The sequence below is a fragment of the Diadema antillarum genome, unplaced genomic scaffold (genome assembly GCF_040938485.1).
Source record: "Diadema antillarum isolate AM-2024a unplaced genomic scaffold, OU_Dant_1.0 scf00000231, whole genome shotgun sequence".
NCBI classification, from domain to species: Eukaryota; Metazoa; Echinodermata; class Echinoidea; order Diadematoida; family Diadematidae; genus Diadema; species Diadema antillarum.
Genome location: NW_027271120.1, coordinates 1,597,947 through 1,611,072, shown reverse-complemented (window position 1 = coordinate 1,611,072; position 13,126 = coordinate 1,597,947). Strand labels below are relative to the sequence as shown.

Sequence of the window (13,126 nt, the reverse complement as noted above, 5' to 3'; positions counted from 1 at the left end):
CGCGTGTTATTATTTGCGCGGTTTAAAGGCGATTTGCGAAATTCGCGAAAATAAAACAGCCGTGAAAATTTCAGCTCGTACAGTATTGGAATTGTCATCTAGAAGACCAAGAAGGAAGTTGAAATATGGGATATAATTGGTATCGATTTATAAATGTCTGTACTTTCTATGCATCCCATCGTAGTTCTCTAAAATCTTAAAGAGCTTTTGTAGATTCTAGTTAAAGTGAGGGAACAGTGCACATGCTTTGAAATAATGATTTAGAGTGTTCTTTTTTTGCCCTCCCTTCCCCATTCCTTTACCTTGCCCTCTTGGCTAACCAGGGTCACACTGATGAGGTGTATGTGCTGGAGGGTCACCCCCTAGATGTGAGGATATTTCTCAGCGGGGGTCACGATGGCCTCATCTTTCTCTGGGATCTGACCACGGGGCAGCAGCTCTACCGATTCCTCAATACTGTGAGTGACCCCCTCTTTTGGAGCTGGTAGTCATAGCTCTAGTGGCTTTCAACTTTTTTGACAAAATATAGGTGACCCGCTACAACAAAAGGATCCGAAAGTCGTTGGAGGACAATTTTCTGAAAATGATATGACATTATTCCCTTACTCTTCCACTTTAATGTCATACAAAACATGACTCATAAAAGTACTCCGTTGCAGAGATATTGATGATTTTATTAGCACATGTCAAGTGGTTTAGGAAATCAGCATTTCGAGAAAACCGCCTTCAAAGTTTTCCTTCTGATGCTATTATGATCAAGGGGAAGGCCGAAGCAAGTCAGTTTTCACCGTTTGACAATACAGTGTAGAAGGTACGCTCCTAGCAACCTCCGCGATGTTCATTCACTGACCAATTAGATCACTTCCTCGTTGCTAGGGGCGGAGTCTAGCTGCGGCGCTAAATCCAAATCTTCGGACACGTCTCTCTTCCAGTGAAAGTCGGAAAATCATGGCCCAGAAAAACGCTATTTTCTTGCCTTTCCGTTGATCATTTCGCTTCGAAATTTTAGCAGATGATAGAAGATACATTCAACTACAAAATTATGTCAAAAACAGAAATCCGAACATTTTGACGGATTTTGATGATCTGACTTAAAACTCGATTTTCTCGGCTCACCCATCAGCGACTTTAGGATCCTTTTGTTGTAGCGCGTCACATATGCAGAATAGTCCACAAGGGTTTGAACATGTTGCTGCAATATGTGACCCGCTACAACAAAATGGTCCTAAAGTCGCGCACGGTCGAAGCCGTGAAAATCGAGTTTGAAATTAGAGCATCAAAATTGGTCAAAACTTACGATTTTCTGAATTTGACATATTATTAGAGTCTGACATGTCTTCTATCAACTGTCGAAATTTTGAAGCAAAATGATGAAAGGAAAGACCAAAAAATAGCGTTTTTCTGGGCCATGTTTTTTTGGCGTTTCAACGAAACAGAAACTGGTTCGAACATTTGGATTGAGCGCCACACATAGGCTCCGCCCCTAACAACGACCAGAGTGATCTCATTGGTCAGTTTGCTGCTTGCCGCTAACCGAAGCGTGAAGCTCGCACACTGCCCAGTCGACTGGTGTGTGCGGGCGGGTTGCGCTATGCCTAGCCGCTTCTCCTGACATCCTGGTCACTGATTGGTCGGTGAGGAGACCGCCGACGCTGTGTTTGAATGAGCATTTCGGGGGTTGCTAGGGCTTAACTTCTATTGCCCGGAGGTGAATACTGACATGCGTGTCTCTTGATTGTGATTGCGTCGCAAGGAGAACTTTTAGGGCGCTTTTCTCGAAACAGTGATTTCCCAGACGTCTTGACATGCTCTCTTTTAAACATCGATACCTCCGCAGCCGATTATTTTTATGAGACGTGTTATATCAATTTAAAGCAGAAAGATTAGGCAATTGTGTCATGCAATTTTCAAATAATCGACCTCGCCCGACTTTAGGATCATTTTGTTGTAGCGGGTCACATATGCTCACATTCTTGTGCAACATCCTCAAAATCCAGCAATGTGCTGTGCAACATTATCAAGAATTGGCGACATAGCTCAAAATGAAATGTAATTAAACATGTAAAAAACATGCAAAACTTGAGAAACATCAAACTACTTTGAAATTTATGCGCAGAAAAAAAAAATGAGACAGAACATCGAATGTAAGCAGCACAACAGGAAATAAGTCATGAAATATTGTACCCTACGCACTCATGCAATTTCCTCAATACTTTCACATTCACAACTTGAAACATGCTCAAGTTTCAAGTTGTGGACCACCCAGTGCACTCAAAGCAAATAAGTTCCATAACTGTGGCTAATTTTGATGTAAATTACCATTCTATATTAGATCTAAGGTTGCTTTGCAGTATATTTAACTTCATTTCATGCTAACTGTGCAATGTTACACTGTACAATACAAGGTACTGTAGTGCAGTTTAATATTTGATATTGACGTACAATAAATATTACTCACATTGCAGTTTTGACTTGTGTAGTAAAAATATAGAGATTGACAGGAAACGTAAAATGTAACATATGAAGAAAGGTCATGGATTTGATGACATGTCGTATGAATTAACACTAAGTCTGTTCCTGCTCTGGTCCCCCTCATGATGTAGATCGAAGGTCAAGGCTTTGGGTCCATCTATGACTGCAAATTTGCCCCCAGTGGAGACTGCTTCGTGGCCACTGACTCACATGGGCACCTCAGCATATTTGGAGTAGGGTCCAGCGAGCTGTACGACATGGTGAGTTTTTCCATGTGTGTACGTATGTATGTATGTATGTGTATGCATATGTGTATGTGAAAATGCATAACTATACATTAATTCCCACATTATGAGTACATCATCTTGTTTAATTGTTCATTTGGTCATTTTGCTTACGTTTGTGTGTGTGTGTGTGTGTGTAATGTAGGCATACAAGTTTTTCCATTCTTTGTTTTTATAATGAAATGAGTGGACATAGATGATGTATTTTTTTTATCAAAGTCTCGCAAACCTTGCAAATCCAAGTGTAGCATTTGTTTTATTGAATAATTTCCCTAATTTTGTGTCAGTCTTTGATTTTACAGTTTGTTACCATATACATAAATGTATTTTTTGATGTGTAGAGTGTGGGGAGTTGAGGAAGATTCATTTTCAGATAGTGCCAATACAGTTTGTACACCTGCATGAAACAGCAGACAAACAACAACAATTTGAATAGATGGAACTAAGATTTGCCCGCCTTCTCTTGCCCACATAAAGGCCCAAACCATTCGACCAAAACTTGAAATCCTGCTTGCCCCCTCACCACCACCAGGTACCCACAGAGCAGTTCTTCCACACAGACTACCGCCCTCTGGTGAGGGACGCCAATAACTATGTCCTGGACGAACAGACCCAGCAGGCTCCCCACCTCATGCCCCCGCCCTTCCTGGTGGATATCGACGGAAACCCCCACCCACCTAGGTACCAGAGGCTGGTTCCAGGCCGGGAGAACTGCACAGACAGTGCCCTCATTCCTCAGATCGGTGTCGCAGAAAATGGTAAGTTATAGTCACAAGGGTATAATCACTGATGTGATGGTTCTAGGGCTATTAGCCCCTGGACAATTACCCCAGACCCTTCCCCTAACCTAATCCTAACCCTTAAACTTATCCTAACCCTATCCCACAGTCTAACCCTAAACCTACCGTAACCCTAACCCTCCTTTACCTCCAACCAGTATCACTAACCAGTATTTAACGGGGGGGGGGGGGGGGGGGGGGGGGGGGGGGGAATGGCTGTGATCTATGGATATAGTATTCTTATTCAGGTACTCCATTTATATGAGAGGAAGTTAACGTTTGTGACAGTTGTAAAATATTTTAATGATGCCTAACAGGCCGTCACATCCAATGTGCTGGGATGATGATTATTCACAATTTTCCATCCCATCCCAGTCTTCATGGGCTTCTTTGATTTCTGAAATCGCAGTTGTCATTTCGTAAGTTTGCCATTTTATGTAGGATTAATATTTCTGGCCAGTGCATATCATATCAATATCTTAAGAGTACAAGTATGAATACATGGACTATAGGTTACTTTTTCTTTGTTCACTGTTTGCTTGAGTGACGTATGTATGACATGTTATGGTCTTTGCTTCTAATATTAGTTTTCTTTCTCCCTCATTTTTCTCTTGCTCACGCTAGGTAACAATGAGGTGATAGGAGAGGGGGAGATGAGAGAGCCAGAACCTCTGGATCCCGAGAACGAGGCCAACCAGGCAGCCAGCCTCCTGGATGAGATGATCCACCGCATGCAGCAGGAACAGGACGAGGAGAGGGGGGAGTCGCCCCAGGAGGGGCCCCACACCCCTGGGAGGGACAGATCAGGTGAGGGTTGCCAGTAGCTATATAGCATTTAACCCTGACTGTGCTTTGTGCATCAATTAATTGGCACACACTGGAGTGCTGTCCTCGCGAAGTGGCCCAGATGTCTGAAAACTAATCATCAATGATTAGAGATTACTTAATCCCCCAAATCCATTATTCTGTCACCAATGCTTTTCCAGTGGACTTGGAGGCACATTGCTACACCTGAGTGGGCTTGATAATCTACAGCTCTCTCAAGTTGGGAAGGAATACTACAACTGTATATGTCACCATAAATGCTGATGGGGGGGGGGGGGGGGGGAGGAGCCTTGGCAATTTAAGCTACATGTCTGGACACATACAGGGTGAAAGAAGAAATGTCATACTGTGTGGACAGCAGAATATTTGTTCCAGGGATGAGAAGCCAGGCAAGTATAGATCATGAACCCAAGAGCAGGATAAGGGACATCAAAGAGATACAGGGATATGCAAGAAAGCTCCCGTATGTAAATGCTTATGTACCAAAATTACTGTGTTCATGCGAAGGCTCTTTGCGGTTCCTGCATTTCATTTCAAGGAAGAAAAAAAATGATGTAAAGTATCCCAAACGACTGTACTGTTACAATTTCAGCCAACGGTCCACTATCGCCATCACTATCGCCCCGAGGGCTTCGTAGGGCAGGGGAGATAGAGGGCGTGCGTCAGGCCACAGGCAACGTTCCAGTCAGCCAGCATGCCTCCCAGGCCGACCTCATTGCCTTCAAGACCAGGGTTGTGGTCCCTGAGCTGTCTCTGGCTGTGGCAAGGTGGGTCTCCATTCTCTCTGTTATTACCCTGATCTTGATGGCAGTAATATAACTCAATCAGTAGTGCGTCTGCCTCCAAAACCAAGGGTACTAGAATCAATTCCCGTGTCTCATTGAGCAATGTTGTGTGTAATTATTCTGTCCCCTTTAATTGTAAGAGGCAAAACACTCTGTCCCTTGGATAGGACACTAGATGGAGGTCTTATGTGTGAGTTATCCATGTCTCACGACGTAAAAGTTCCCACTTCATTCATTCATTGCAAAGAGCAGGATGCTAACCTGGTGAAGTGGTCCCCCAACCCACTCACACAAGAAAACAGGCCAATGATGTTAGCCCCTCTTGATTTGCCCAAGGTGACTAGCAGATAATGTGGGTGATCCTACTTGTCTTCAGTATTTGACAGACAGTGTTGGCCTAATTGCTAATCATCTTCCCCCAAAACAGGTCTTCAATAGTATCTCAAGTACGGGATACAAAGTATGGTTTATGAATTTTGATCCAGTACAATGTTATGCTTCGTGGCTTTGTTCGAGTGCATTCTTATTATACCCCCGCCAAACGAAGTTTGAAGGGGGTATATAGGAATCAGCGGTCGGTCGGGCGGTCGGTCGGGCGGTCGGTCGGGCGGTCGGTCGGGCGGTCGGTCGGGCGGTCGGTCGGGCGGTCGGTCCGTTGCAAATCTTGCGTCGCGAACTACTTCCTCAGTTTTCAACCGATTCCCATAAAACTTGGCACAGATGTGTGCCTTGGGTTGTAGATGTGCAAGACGTATTTTTTGACAGTACCCAAAAGTACGTTGCCATGGTAACGGCATATTATGGGCAAAAATGGGTACAAATCTTGCGTCGCGAACTCCTCCCACAGTTTTTGATCAATTTTTATGAAATTAGGTACAGATGTTCATCTGAATATGTTAATGTGCAAGACACATATTTCCGCAGTGGCAAAAAGTGCGTTGCCATGGTAACGGCATGTTATTGGTAAAATATAGGGCAAAATGCGTCATGGCAAAACTGCTTCATCAGTGTTCTTCCAATTCTCATGGAATTCATATTTAATGTTTGTCTTAGGATATAGGTCAGCATGACACATTTCTTGACAGTGACAAAAAGTATGTTGCCATGGTAACAGCTCACATATTATGAGCCAAAATGATGGAAAATTTTGTGTTGCAAACTACTTCCTCAGTTTTTGCCCAATTTCCATGAAACTTGGTACAGATGCGTGCCTTTGGTTGTAGATGTGCAAGACGCATTTTTTGACAGTACCCGAAAGTACGTTGCCATGGTAACGCCATATTAATGGCAGAAGATCAAGGAAAGATCTTGCGGATTTAACTACTTCCTCAGTTTTTTGACCAAAGCTTATGAAATGTGGCACACACCTTGATCTTGGTGGGAAGATGTGGAAGACATATTTTTCGGACGTGTCGGAAGCTGCGTTGCCATGGTAACGGCATATAAATGGCAGAAGATCAAGGAAAGATCTTGCGGATTGAACTACTTCCTCTGTATTCGACTGAAACTCATGAAATGTGGCACACACATTGGTCTTGGTGGGAAGATGTGCAAGACATATTTTTTGGACGTGTCGGAAGCTGCGTTGCCATGGTAACGGCATATTAATGGCGGAAGATCAAGGAAAGATCTTGTGGATTGAACTACTTCCTCAGTTTTTGACAAAAGCTTATGAAATGTGGCACACACAATAGTCTTGGTGGGAAGATGTGCAAGACATATTTTTCGGACGTGTCGGAAGCTGCGTTGCCATGGTAACGGCGTTTAAATGGCAGAAGATCAAGGAAAGATCATTCCTTGGGTAAGACTGTCGTCACGGGGCGGGGGTATTAATCACCTTCAGTGATATTTCTAGTTTGCTTCTGTTTTTATTCTGAATGCCTACATAACGGTAGGTTACAGTAATGTCATCTGTATGATCAAAATGCTTATCAAATAGCAGAATCAGCTGCAATTCAGCTTCAAGCATTTCTTGCTCTGTGTTTTATCTTCTTCTTTTTTTACATCTTTTGTGTTCAAATTTGTTTTGATCACAGGTTCCAGGAGGAATTGAGGAGAAAGCTTGATGAGGAAGCTTCTGGAAGATTCAAAGTTGAGAAGAAAAAGAAACCCATCATTCACCCAGCTCCATCGGATATAGTAAGAAATGCTATTTCATATACTTGTATTCAGTAATCAAATTTTTCATTTTGTTTTTGACCATCTTTTTTGGGGGAATGAATTATCAGAATTTGATTGTAGGAATATTTATCATGTGCATTATACCTTTTCAGAAGACTCCAAATTGTGTCATCCAAATTGGTCCATTAACTGACCTTTTCAATCAAGACACAAAGCTCATTACAAGCGAAAGCCTGTAAACTTGTGTCGTGCTCTGTTTGGATTTTTGAAGAAATCATTGAAAGAAGGGATGCATCATTTCTAACACCCCTTACCTAAGACCACTTTTTTTTTTTTTTTTACAGATCCTTTCATCTAATCCTTTAACAGTGTATGTAAACCCTGAGTATGTTGTCAGTCCCATCATGATTTGTGTGTGTGCTAGTGGTGTGCTGTTGTTGTTTTGCATAAACGAATGATGGAACAAAATACTAGACAAAACAATAGTAAATTTAATGGATGCAAAAGATAGTGAAAATTTAGAATGAGTGTACAAGCCATTGCAAAAATATCGCTTGAAACCCATATGGCCTGAAAAAAAAAATGCATATTTGCATACTTGATAAGCAATTCATTAAAAACTAAGGAATGTATGATAATGAAATTCCATGTGTTGACTCAGCTTGAGAGTTACTTCATAAGCATGCTTAATTTCATCTTGTTTCATCATGCAGTTTCCGAGATCGGGGGTGGGGGAAGGGGGAGGTGGCAGAATCGCCCCACCTTGGCTGTGAGATATGTCCAAGAAAAAAAACGGTCTCTTCTAAGGTTAAACATTCCTATGTAATGTTTATGATTTGCTTTGTTTTTTGCTTCTTTTTTTTTTTTAGACTGACTCTGCAGATTCATCAGAGCGACCAAGGAGGAAGAGGAAGACGAAGAAGGTGAACCACAGCTACCAGACGAGGGCCAACCAGGACGGCAGCCCACTGGAGGATGGGCGGGGCCTGGAGGAGGAGAGGAGGAGGAGGCGGCTACAGCTGGAGGAAGAGGAGGATGAGAGGGGAGACGACACTCTGTCTGATATGGACGAGGTAATACAGGTACCGTAGCCGTACAGCCTTTAGGGATAAGTTTGGCTTTTGTGTCTCTCAACCTTAGGTTTGTCTAAAGGCCATCACACACTACTTGATACAACCAGTCACACGACTCTGGATGCAAGCTGGGTTGCAAGACCAGTCATGTGACTCAATACTACACACTATGCGATCAGACCACAAAGCTAGTCTAGAATGAAACTAGAATGACAATGTTGATGAAACTTTGATAATGACCAGTGAACATTGCTGGTAATGAATTCTGCACTGCAGTTGATTATTGACTACAATACTGTCGTAAGCTATAAAAGTGCAATGCAACACTGCTACCACCAAAACAAAGAAATAGTTGCCATGTTATGTGATATTCTTAATTGTAGAGTTGACTTATTTGACAGTGAATTGTTACCCTCTTTCTTCATCTGTTCATGATGCAAACAGCAAGTTGATGTCGAGGCCTTGTCTGGTGCCGAGACGTCAGAAGAGGAGCTTGAGTGGGGAAGCTCCAGTAAGGAGGAGAGGTAAGCCAGAACTCAGTCTGTCTTCCTGATGATCTGTGGCGGTCTCCTACAAAGTCATCTCATAATTTGTGATTTGACTGAAATTTGGATGAAAAGGAAATACTGTTTGTTCAATCATTTCTTGTTTCAAGAGGCTTTTTCAAATAACTTACAACTTTCATTCACCTGTATGAATACCTGTAGTTAAGAGTTCTATCTTTGATAACTTCTTGTCATAAATAAGCTATGATCTGTTTGATTTTCAAAGGGCCAGTTCAATTATTGTTTTTATGCCTCCGCCACGAAGTGGTGCCGGAGGCATTATGTTTTCGGGTTGTCCGTCCGTCCGTCCGTCCGTCCGTCCGTCCTTCCGTCCGTCCGTCCGTCCGTCCGTCTTTCCGTCCGTCCGTCCTTCTGTCCGTAATGAATTTTGTGGACAGCTTAACTAAAAAACCTTTTGAGGTATCCTAATGAAACTTGGCATGTATGTGTATTAGGGGGTGAAGTTGTGCCTATCAACTTTTGGGTGCACATGCTCAAGGTCAAAGGTCAAAAGGTCAAGGTCAAATACGTGAAATTTCACTATTTCCACCATAACTATGCAATGCTTGAAGATATTTTCTTGAAACTTAGTGTATACATGTATTACCCAATTAAGATTCTCTGGTGAAAGTTTGGGGTCATGAGGTCAAAGGTCAAAGGTCAAAAGGTCAAGTAGAAATATTAAAACTTCACTTTTTTTCTCCGTATCTTGGAAATTGTTCATGGTATCTTCATGGAACATAGTATATATACATGTACTGACTGGCAGTGATTATCTAGAGAATTTAGGGTTCATGGGTCAAAGGTCAGGGGTCAAAGGTCAAGGGCAGCACTTCAAAATTTTATTATTTCCCTCATATTTATGCAATGCCAGCAGGATTATCTTTTTTTTAAACACTTGGTGTATGCATGTATAACCTAATAGAGATTCTCTTGAAACTTTCTTTTTTCTTCTTTTTTTTTTTGCCTCAAAGGTCAAAAGGTCAAAGATCAAGGGAAAGTGCTGAACTAACTTTTTCCGCCATATCTCAGAAGTGGCTCAAGTTATCTTGAAACTTACTACATATTTATGCATGTTGTGCCTGACAGTGATTATCCTATGAATTTTAGGGTCAAAGGCCAGATGAAAATGATAACAATGAACTTTTCAATACAGAAATTGCACTTTTTCTCCATACCTTGAAAATTACTCAATGCATTATAAACTTATGAATGGGTCAAAGTCAAGTTAAAGTCCTTAAATCCCCAAATACATGCTCTCCTATTCATCCAATTAAACCTACAAATGTAGGTCAAGGAAGGTGAATATTCAACATATTTGTGACAAACTTGTCATTTTAATATTTTGCCAATTTTGTGAAAATGTAATCACACATTGTCTACATGTACTATAGACCTATTAGGAGAATCATGCATTATGGCGGAGGAATACCAGTCGCCTTAGCGACATTTCTAGTCCTATGCATACAATGAGATACTGTCTCTCATTTGCTTTGAAGAAAGTAGTACGAATGACAGACTTCTGCATACTTTGCTATTTTACATGAGGTCATACTGTAAAACCAGAAATGTTTGCGTGCATTTTAATTTCGCGAATTTCATGAGCGCCAAGATTAGCAAAATTAAAATGCATGCTTAATATAGTTCTTGTCTACACTATATGCCGTGAATTCCAATGGCAGTTCATAAAATTTTCATACCATGGATAAGGCTGTCGGCTCTGATGAGTGAGAATTTCATGCCGTGTAAATTTCTAGCTTTATAATAGTTTTTGACAGGGTACATGAAAATGTATGACTCCAGACCCATTTGGGTCCTTAAGACATTGATCAATGATGGAAGTCCCCCAAAATAACACTCAAGTCTAATTCTTTGCATACCAGTGAATCTAGCGAGTATTCCGACTGGACGGCTGATGCAGGCATCAACCTCCAGCCCCCAAAGAAGCGGAGCCGGGCTCAGAAGAAGGGGCCCCCGTGGGAGTCGGACGGGGATACCAGCGCCTCCCCCCAGAAAACACCAAGTGCCACGCCCGTCAAATCCAAGAGGAAGAGAAGGGTATAAAGCATATCCTCCATGACTGAACAGTGATACAGCAGACATTGTCTTTTTAGCTGTCTTTCGTAGTTGTGGTTATTTAGTGAAAATGATTTGTGTCTTGATTTGAATGAGCATAAACTAAAGGACATCTTTTGCCATCAGATTCTGATAATGGGGGAGTCCATTTATAGTGAGATTGTATACAACGAGAATCCGCTTTTAGCTAGTATATCGTCGGGTCGCAACTAACCTTTATGTGTTAATCTATGGGAATTAGAACTTTTGAATGGATTGCCCAATTTTCCTGAAACTTTCACTGGCATGCTATACACATATTGCTGCAGTCACTCAATCCACACATATATTTGAGTGAACATGTCCATTAAAACCCATTTATCTCTCATCGTGGTCTCCTCCAGCCGCCCAAGAATCTCATGGATGACGAGGATGACGATGACAAGATTTCAATCGGTGAGCTGCCAGAGGAGATGAAGCCACCCCTGTGGATAACGGACACCAAGCCCCGCCGGTGCCCCTACGTGCCCCAGATGGGCGACGAGGTCATGTACTTCAGGCAGGGGCACGAGGCGTACGTGGCGGCCGTCAAGAAGCGCAAGGTCTACCACATCGAGCCCAAGAAGCAGTCTTGGACCAAGCTCAACCTCAAGGTATGTTCAGTGATTTTGGTCCATATGCTCTATCAGTTCTGTCTTTGCCACTGCATGCCCCACTTAGGGTGCGTTCGAGCGCTCTAAAGCGAACCAAAGCGAACTGAACCAAAGCGTACCGTACCAAGCTGTGCCAGTTTTGGAGTGTTCAAGCGCTCTGTTGAGAAAGCGTACCCAACGAGTTATTTTTAGAAAAGGTCACGCATGTTTGTAGCAAGAATGTCATCCACCTGTCGCTTGAACTACTTACACCTGTCCCGAACAAAGAGAATGATGTCTTTCCATTGTGACGTATGCGCATGATACGCGCATGCTTTACAACAAACTTTTGGTACGCTTTTGGTACGCTTTTGGAGCACATCAGGAAGTGGTCCACTTTTGGCTCGGTACAGTGCGGTACGGTACACTTTAGGAGCGTTCAAGCGCTCCTCTGGCGCGGGTACGGTACAGTTCACTTTAGGAGAGCATTCGAACGCACCCAAAGTCTCACCAGCTATATAGTTATTTGTAACAGCGTAGATAACATTTGGATGGTGAGACAAGTTGCATCTGCTAGAAAGTTACTGACTGTTCTGATGTATGAATGATTAATGATGACCCTTTCTATGATTTTACTTATAATGCTGATGATTATAAATACATGTATTATGATGGAGAAAATGATGACAACAATGATGACTATTGTTAGTGTTCTGATGAAAGCGATGAATGTGATGATATTGAAAAGGGAGACCATGAAAGCAATGGTGATGATTATCACAAATGTTCTGAAGGTGTTGATGGCAGCAATCATACCAGCAGAGAGAATGAAATGTTCATTAGCACCTTACACTGTCGACGTTTGACTTACTTACATCGCTGGTACCAGTCAACCTCTACTGTGTTTGGTTGTACTGTGTTGTAGGATCACGAGTTGGTGAGAGTGATGGGCATTAAGTACCAGGTTGGACCCCCCACACTGTGTGGCCTGAAGCTGGCCTTCATTGACCCGGAAACCAGAAAACCCACTGGAGGACACTTTTCCATCAAGTAAGACAGCTTTCTCTGTGACATGGAATGTAACAGTTTGCATATTAAATGTTGAAGTTTCTTGATAGATGAAGGGCTTATTTTTGTTTTGTTTGGTTATGTTTTGTTTTGTTTCACAAGTGGTATAGTATGATACTGGATGAATTTGCAAGTAAAACTTAATTAAATGGTATAACCAGGACTGGACATTTAATTTAAAAGTGTAGTGAAAAATATTGTCTAAAATAGAAGAAGTCAAGTCAATCTATTTTGAATCTTAGTTGCCCAATCAGGCCACCAAAAGATATAGCTGGTATGATTTTTGAAAGTTTGGTGGTGCGATATCAATTTTTAGTTGCCTAGGGCCACCAGGCCATCGCTAATGTCGAGCCATGGTATAACTAACCAACCGATGTTTGCCCAGAAGGGAGAAATTTGTTTTAGCCTCTGTCTTTTTTTTTAAATGACAATGATACATCTCAGATGGAGAAATGAAATACACCCAATGCAAAATCATATTCTTCTG

The 13,126-nt window shown here is 42.1% G+C and overlaps 1 protein-coding gene across 1 annotated transcript in view; it reads left to right on the top strand.

Moving 5' to 3' along the window:
• LOC139724830 (PH-interacting protein-like) overlaps positions 1 to 13,126 on the top strand; it is a 41,132-nt gene that overhangs the window by 14,070 nt on the left and 13,936 nt on the right. The window contains exons 14-24 of the mRNA XM_071635955.1: positions 324 to 458; positions 2,604 to 2,732; positions 3,289 to 3,514; positions 4,160 to 4,342; positions 4,953 to 5,127; positions 7,182 to 7,284; positions 8,136 to 8,339; positions 8,784 to 8,863; positions 10,768 to 10,942; positions 11,344 to 11,592; positions 12,497 to 12,621. Coding sequence (XP_071492056.1) covers positions 324 to 458; positions 2,604 to 2,732; positions 3,289 to 3,514; positions 4,160 to 4,342; positions 4,953 to 5,127; positions 7,182 to 7,284; positions 8,136 to 8,339; positions 8,784 to 8,863; positions 10,768 to 10,942; positions 11,344 to 11,592; positions 12,497 to 12,621 — 1,784 coding nt within the window. The remainder of the gene's footprint in view (positions 1 to 323; positions 459 to 2,603; positions 2,733 to 3,288; positions 3,515 to 4,159; positions 4,343 to 4,952; positions 5,128 to 7,181; positions 7,285 to 8,135; positions 8,340 to 8,783; positions 8,864 to 10,767; positions 10,943 to 11,343; positions 11,593 to 12,496; positions 12,622 to 13,126) is intronic.